At 32.0% G+C, this 8282-nt stretch overlaps 1 protein-coding gene across 2 annotated transcripts in view; it reads right to left on the bottom strand.

The window, feature by feature from the left end:
* Positions 1 to 6714: 6714 nt before the first annotated feature.
* The window catches only part of LOC145249772 (myosin-IIIb-like), a 223606-nt gene continuing 222038 nt past the window's right edge, over positions 6715 to 8282 (bottom strand). For both annotated transcript variants that reach the window (XR_013863576.1, XM_080111695.1), the window contains 2 exons: positions 7997 to 8077; positions 6715 to 6753 (listed from right to left, as the gene is read on the bottom strand). Coding sequence is in view for 1 of the 2 variants with exons in the window: in XM_080111695.1 (XP_079967821.1) it covers positions 6733 to 6753; positions 7997 to 8077 (102 nt within the window). In the remaining variant the exon portion in view is untranslated. The remainder of the gene's footprint in view (positions 6754 to 7996; positions 8078 to 8282) is intronic.

Here is an 8282-nt window from a genome sequence, read left to right as displayed (position 1 = left end):
CCTGATCGTTTTTCAATAAAAATTTTAAAGCTAATCAGGCATTACTTTTTAAGTAATGCACATATTCATGTCTTTGTTGCTTCCATTCCTTATATTATTGCCACTACTATGTATATCTATATCTATATCAGTAAAATAAACAGCTATGATTGCAGAAAAACAGACATCCTATTGAAATACAATTGAAACTGTCAAATAGAAATTATAGAATTCTTTCTGTAATTCCTATCTTTCAGATTCGAACTGGTACAAAATAAATTATTCTATGCGGTGTTTATTTAGACCCAACCACAACAGAATAAATTAATCGAATTGTCAAAGGGATAGCAAAAAAAAAAATATATATATATAGACAGAACTCGTACTTTAGGCGTTATGAAGACATGTAATTCAAACTATGAAAGCTGGATTTCAAAAGATTTGGTTACTAATAAGGAAATTGGATACATTTTTACCTCAAACGACCAACAAGCTAAAATTTAGTGAAGTGATACAATCGTTGACCAAATTATTGAGTTCCAAAATATCTCTCTCCAACAAGAAGTTAAATGTTTAAACTTTACAAGAAAAGATGATGAGAGCTGCATGACTTTTGTAAGCATAGTAAATAAGCACTGTGAAGACCTTGTGTTATCGTGCTAATAACATCAAATGTCTTATAGTTGCACAGATTGATGTTGAACACAGATTCAAAAATTTAAAAACAGAATACGTAACAAACTAGAAAATAAACCATAACTAACACTCCAGCAGCCGACAACTCAATTGTTTATTAGCATGTGTTATGATTCAAAGATAATAAAAGTCTGGTGTGTCCAAAACAAAACAAAATTCGCAACAAGAAAAAAATGATTTCATTAGAAAAATGTTATAGTAAAAAAGGAAGTACTCTGCCTTCTAAACTGATTCGGTTGCATACAGATGCATTAGAACATACAGTGTCTCTATAAATCAAAGAAATTTTTTTAATGTGATTGCGTAGGACATAAAAGTACAAATTACAGAATAAAATGTAAGACAAAAATATTATATTAGAATTACCGAATGTGACAAAATCGTAAATGTTAGGAGGTTTTCTTAAGATAAAATATTCAAATGCAGTTAGACACAGGATCAAATTTATCAATTATATATCTGTACATGTCGAAAAAATTGGTAAAAATCGCAAAATTGTAATAGGAGAGAATAACAAATTCAAAGGCGAACTGATATTGACAGTCACACTTCAATGAAAAATACTAAAATTAAAGTGAGTAATTTGTTAGGTACAGATTAAATGGAAGAGTTCCGACTATGAGATTTACCCATAAATTCTGTTTACCAGGCTGTAAAAACTAAAGAAGTTGTGCTAGAAAAATTTTTTAAAAGAATTGCAAGAAAATTATTCACAATTTTTTTCTGTTGGACTTGATATATGCAACAAAGTAAGTGAAAAATATCAGTCGAAACCGAATATACAACTGACCATAAATCTTTGCTAATACTTTATGGATTGAAGAAGGGTTAGCTACACATTAAGCGAATACACTAGAGATGGGAGAGCTTGGTTATAGACGTATTAAAAGTAATCAGTTGTCTTTTATCCACTACAGCATGTGCTCCTGATCGAAAGAAAGCAAATCAGAAATATTCGTCTATGTGTTACCATTTGAATAAATGTCGACGAATGTTCTTAAAATATTATTTGAGAAATCATTGATAAAACTAAGACAGAACACGCCACCTGCGTTGATACTATGAGCTCCAGACATCTTCCCATCAGACTACTTTTATAGACCTATTTGAGATAAAGGATTTGATAGTTGGGGGAGGGGGGCATTTTGAGTCCAGAGCTAGCAAGCTTGTTAAACAGGCCTACATGCCAATGAAAGATTTTATTATGTCAAGAGCTATTGCTCTCGATAAGAAGCCCGCCTCGCCTCGATAGATTCACTTATCCTGTATGATATTACAGTCAATATATCAGTTGTTGATCTTCCATTACATTCTATAGGGCATAGGCCAGCTACAACTTTATAGATGCTTTTGTAGCGACTGAGTTCTTTTTACAGGGTGAGGGTGCTGGCCCCACGCTCAACCTTCCCAGAAAGTACATACAGCGCTTAGGCTTCCCAAATGGTCCCATCTGGTACTGGCCAGGCTCAATGTTGCTTAACCGGTGATCTGGTGAGAACCGGTGTGTCAACGTGATTGTGCCGTATATAGTTGTTAATCTTGCAGGACAAAATTCATGTTGATTGTCATTGAGCAAAATGATTTTGCTGAGATCCTTAACAACTTCTTGATTTATCACAGGTTCAAACAGTTCACTCATTATTAATTGGTCTGTACTGAGATGCATAAAACCGATCCTCAGTATTTTAAATACTGATTAATGAGATATTACTAAAAATGAGATAAACATAACAAATTAGAAATAGACATTTTTAAATTAGGAAAATACTAATACTATCCGATAATATACTATGAACTAGAAAAAATGGGCAATTTGATTTTTTTTTTTTTTGTGACAGGTTTCAAGCATTTATTTGTACTTGACAAAACTGATCAAATATAAAATAATGATATTCACATTTTTTTATAAGCAAAAATACGTTTAGGTGTTTTATTCATAAAATTTATTATTGGATACAGTTTTTAGCAAATCAAAATAAGACAATGATTGTGAGATAAAAGAAAACAAAGATTCATATAGATATTTCTCTGTGGAAGTTGCTTCAACGCGATTTACAGTATGCCATTCCAATTGAGTTTCTTGTTTCTTCATTGGGTCTTTTCTTCTGGAAATATTTTTTAAAAAGTAAAAGAGATTAGTGTAAACAGAGGTTGCTAAACACGTGCATTCATAGGTAAGGTGAATTGGAACAAGTACATAAAAAACATTGCCAACACTGATGCAAATAAGATGAGCTCCCTCGACCGTGCTAGAAAACTACATATACCTAACAGTATACTATACCTCTACAAAGTCACAATTCGCCCATTCATAGAGTAATGTTATTACATATATGCTGGTGCATGAACTACTAGTCTCTTTCTATTAGACAGAGACCAAAACAAAATTTCCAATCAAATAGATATGCACTGTCAACCAAGCTTCAACTCCTGTTTCATCGCCGCAATGTTGCATCTCTATGCTTGCTTTACAAGTACTTTAATGGAATGTGTTCCGACAAACTCGTAGCACTGCTGCCTTTTCAAACCCGACAAGCAGCAAAATCACTTTCACTGTAAAGGTCTACAGCTGCTGGGAAAACATCTATTTTAATAGTTTCTTCCCTCAAACCGTTAAAATTTGGAATCACCTCCCAGTTTCCTGCTACTCTGACTGAAATAACATGCAGAATTTAAATGTAAAATGAACAGATATCTTGTTGTTCAATCATTATTTAGATGTTCCGGTAGACAAGGTCCCTAATTCACAGTAGCCCTTTACGCCTGTAGCAATTTGCCTTGTTTGGGGTTATATGAGTAAAAAAAATGTGAACCAAATCTGATCCAATAATCCTGTTTAGTTTATGTATTAATAAAAACACGAGACAAAAATAAAAAACGCAGTTATCCGAAAAAATAGGGAATATCTAGATTCCATTAAATAGATATGTCCCATTGAATATTTTCTAATGAAAGAGTGGGGGGAGATTTTATGCAACACCCTGTAATATGCACGAAACTGACTACATCATTATTTCATTATGAAGAAATTATAGAAGTTGTAATGAATTATGAATTAAATGCAAATGATATAGCAAACTTACCAATTAAAACTCGTTTTTACTACCATTAAAAATGTAAGCGATCTACATGTGTCACTTTTATTCATAATGCTATATCGCTACTAGGCTACACGTTGTTATTCATAACTTAGACCAGAAGTTACCATACCTTTAATGATCATTAATCGAGGAGTTGGTACAATTACGCTTGAAAACAACTATGACTATTCCAACTTAAAATATTAAATTTATATTTTTTGAGTTGACCGTTTCTATTGTGTGCTAGTGGGAGTCATTATTATTCGATGCTAAGCGCATTTGCATCATGTTGCCTCCACAACTCCATGTTTTATCATCCAAGAATGAAAGCTTAACAGTCTTGAGGCTGATACAAATTGCTTTACTAAGTATAACACTGAATCATGTATGATTATATATATATATATATATATATATATATATATAATATTCTTTGTCAAACATAATATGTGTGTGTGTGTGTGTGTGTGTGTGTGTGTGTGTGTGTGTGTGTGTGTGTGTGTGTGTGTGTGTGTGTGTGTGTTTGTTAATAACATGAACTAAAACCCCATATTGTTCAGGAGAGCTCAATACATTAGCAGAACTTTTTATATATATATATATATATATATATATGTCTGTGTATGTGTGTGTATATAACAAGCGGTAACATCAATCCTGTGTAATAGCCTGACGATTCCTGGCGAGGATGAAACACAAAATATTCTGTGTAGCTTAATTGTTGTATATATTTTCCAAACTTACTATATATATATATATATATATATATATATATATATATATTATGCTAAGTTCTCTGTTTGTTTGTAAATGAACAAGCAGGTTGAACACTGTAAAAGCAGTGGGCAAATGTTTATATAAATGGGCATTTGATGAGGTCGTTTAGGAGTGTCAATCTAATAGGCCGGAAGTTAAAACTGCGGACTATCAATTAGATGGTAGTAGATTCAATCCCTAGCAAAGGAGGGGAGCTTGTCTAGCCACACTGATGAGCTGTGATACAGCGAAATAATATTTTGTGGATGACTATATATATTAAGCTCCCCTCTTTGGGTAGATCACTGAAAATTAAAATGATTTCACCACTGCTTAATTAACTATATGCAAAGTTCTCTGTTTGTGATGATCTCATGGGTCGGGGGGGGGTTAAAACTGCCAACTGTCAACTAGATGGTCCTGTTTTCAATCCCTATATATATGTGTGTGTGTGTGTGTGTGTGTGTGTGTGTGTGTGTGTGTGTGTGTGTGTGTGTGTACACTGTATTTGTTGTTGATAGTAGTATTTAATCATTAGGAATTCTCACAGGGGTCATTATGAATGATTTATTACTGGCAACAACTAAGAATCTGAGTGACAACAAGTGTTCCCAGCTGTTTACAATTGACTTCTCAATGATAACGATCATTGATTTTCTTTGGAGTTGAGTTGCCTCCTCAAGATTCTAGTAGAGGCAGGTGCTTTTAATGGGTGTCTGGACCTTACCTTTCCTTCTCAACCTTTTCATTCTTCTTGATTCTTCACGGCCATTAATTTTATAGTTTTTATTGTTGTTGTATATGTTTTGACTTAAATCATTCTGAGAGTGTAGTCACATAATAACATCAATATTACTATTGACATCGATACTATACTGTTGGTGTCTTAGTCTGTTTGGGCATGCAACCGAAAAAAATCCTATATTAAAATCAAACACAACTTTTTCAAGTAAAATTAAAATGCTCACTAATAGGTCCGGAAACAAGAATTCAATCCTCGATTGACTCATGCCAAAGACTAAAAAATGTTACTTGATGTATCATTGCTAAATACTCAGCAGTATTATAATGTGAGGTTTAAGTGTAAATGAGAAACCTAGAAAAAGGAATGCGTTTTCCTCTACATTTAGCATAGTAGCTGAAGGAAATGAGCGTATGGGTCGATCCAATTATTTTATTTTTATTTATTTATTCATTTTTATTTATTTATTTTATTTATTTACTTGTTTTTATTTTATTATTTTATTTATTTAGTTATTTTTTTAAAGAGTGACCACATCATTTAAACAAGGTGTGCATAGTTGAATTAATGGATATTATAGAATACTATTATTGTTTTTGTTTACAATAATGTAAAGGAGTCAGCATTCATGCTATACATCCATTAACAGTACTAGCAAGAAGACGTGACGTTGTCCAGGATTAAACTAGAAACTCATTGTCCTTTTGTGCCCAGCCTTCAACACTATATTATCTTTTTTTGTTTATTTGTTTCACATTTTATAATATTCCATTTTGAGATTGATGCTGAATAATGTATCCGACATTCTTGGGTGGAACTGGGGGCGGGCGCAATTCACATTAATGGAAATAAATTGTGGTAAGTTTTATAGTTTTAATTCCCATGTGACACACTCCTCGTTTTATAGGGGATAATGAAAATCTCTGGCACTCCTGTTTGAAGCTCTGAAACCAATATAAACATTTTTATTCTTACTTTTTAATTTCTATAATCTTCAAATTATAAATAAAATAAAGTAAAATGTTGTATTTCCTTTTTATGGGTGTCAAGCACAAATGCAGACACCATCATAATGTTTTATCAAAATGAAATATATTTATCCCAGTACGTCGGTTAATATTCAGAATAGATCCGGTTATAGATGTCTATCTTAAACAGGAGTTCGTGAATAAATAAATGGACAAAAATTGGAACTTTATGTGAATAGCAGGATAATTAGAAAATTATGGAAATTGAAAAATAAGGATAAAAATTATCACTTTCAGTTGATGGTTTTAAATCAGAAGTGCATAGGTATTTTCATATATTCACGTTCGTATTGGTATGCTTAATAGGAAAATACTTCTTAGTGTTTTGCAATTTAAAAAATGGTTTGGAGACTATGATCTTTGAGAAATATGGAGTCATTTTGTTACCGACGCACACCAAAATCCATTATAATACAATATATTTCAAACTTACTTTTATTCCGATTGATTATCACTTCTGGGTTGATTTTTTCTGGAAAATAATAATCAAACAAAGTCTTGATGAAAAGAACAGGGTAATGACTTTTAAATAAGTAAATGCAGATAAGCATTAAAGATTTACAAAACGGCATTCCATGCGTTGTTAACAAAACTATCAAATTGTATGCAGGGAATATTATTTAACTGTTGTCTAACTATAGATAAACTTGATTGAATTTTCAAATCGTAGGTTGTGCCCATATAATGCCATCTAAAAATGCTTTAAAATAGCCAGAAGAAGCCAAACTTTTGTGATTGATGTCTAATATCCATTGTTAAAATTTCGTAAAGGGTGTGCACCTCAATTTTACCTTCCTTGCATAAAACTAAATATAGCTCACACTACGCCTAACAGCTCTGTTATAAAATCCATAATGATCGGTTGGTTAGTTTAGGAGTGAATCATGTACATACAAATATCTAAACATATAAACATACCTAACTTTATAAAGATAGAGATATTTATCTCACTTTGTTTCCTTAAAGCTTTTCTCTTATATATTTTCATTAAACAAAACACTTAAATATTCTTTAGTTCTAGGATTGAATTATATTTGAAGGAAATTACATTTTCATTCTTCTACTTCTTCATATTTTGTTAATTCATTGAACAACTCACCCATCTCTCTCCTAGCTACCTTTGTATTTCTCTCACCCACTCTCACTGTGTTGATTCACTCACTCGCTAACAGTTTTAATGCCTCTGTGACATTTATAAAAAAAAGTGACTCTTTCATTTTAGATAATTTACATAATGTAATACTATATACAGCATAATCACATTGACACACCGATTCCCGTTAGATTACCAAAGTTAAGCAACGTTGAGTCTGAGTAGTACTAAAATGGGTGATGATTTAGAAATACCATGTGAGCTGTTTTCTTCGCTTATCTCGTTATTGTTTCTAGTTTGCTTAGATATATATCCTTACCACTGGGATTAAACAATGCCGACACAATAGAATTGTGGTTGGAGATTGCGCAAATGCTGCTTTTTAATTACATATGCAGCCACCCTTATAGGGGGTATCAATTGTCTTCCAATACTGAATAATGTGTTCGTAATACCATAAACACTTATGTAAATTAGATAACGAGATAGATAAATCGTTTTATTTCTAAGTTAACAATAAAATAGAAATAAAGAGACAAATTATTTTTAGTGTCGCAAGAAGAATTTCGTAAGAGATATGTCATAAATTTGGACTGAAATCCAATTGGAATAATGTACATACATTTTTCAGAGTTGTCTTTGGACTCGATTTTGGACTTGCCCTTGGACTTGTACGGTTGGTAGGTAGAGGAGGTACAATCAGCTGAAAAACAACGGAATAAAGCACTTTTAAATCTATTTAAATAAAACATTTTTAAATCCATGAAAATTTCATTCTTCTTTTAAAACATGATATAATATAATATATCAAGATTTTATAATTATTGGTTGCTAGCTGACGTAGCTGTCCACGGATAGATTTAGTATCATCTTATTTATCGAAATCGTTATTAACAAAGAACAAATAC

The sequence above is a fragment of the Euprymna scolopes genome, chromosome 28 (assembly GCF_053919585.1).
Source record: "Euprymna scolopes isolate OS-2025 chromosome 28, ASM5391958v1, whole genome shotgun sequence".
NCBI classification, from domain to species: domain Eukaryota; kingdom Metazoa; phylum Mollusca; class Cephalopoda; order Sepiida; family Sepiolidae; genus Euprymna; species Euprymna scolopes.
This window is presented reverse-complemented; position numbering and strand designations above follow the sequence as displayed.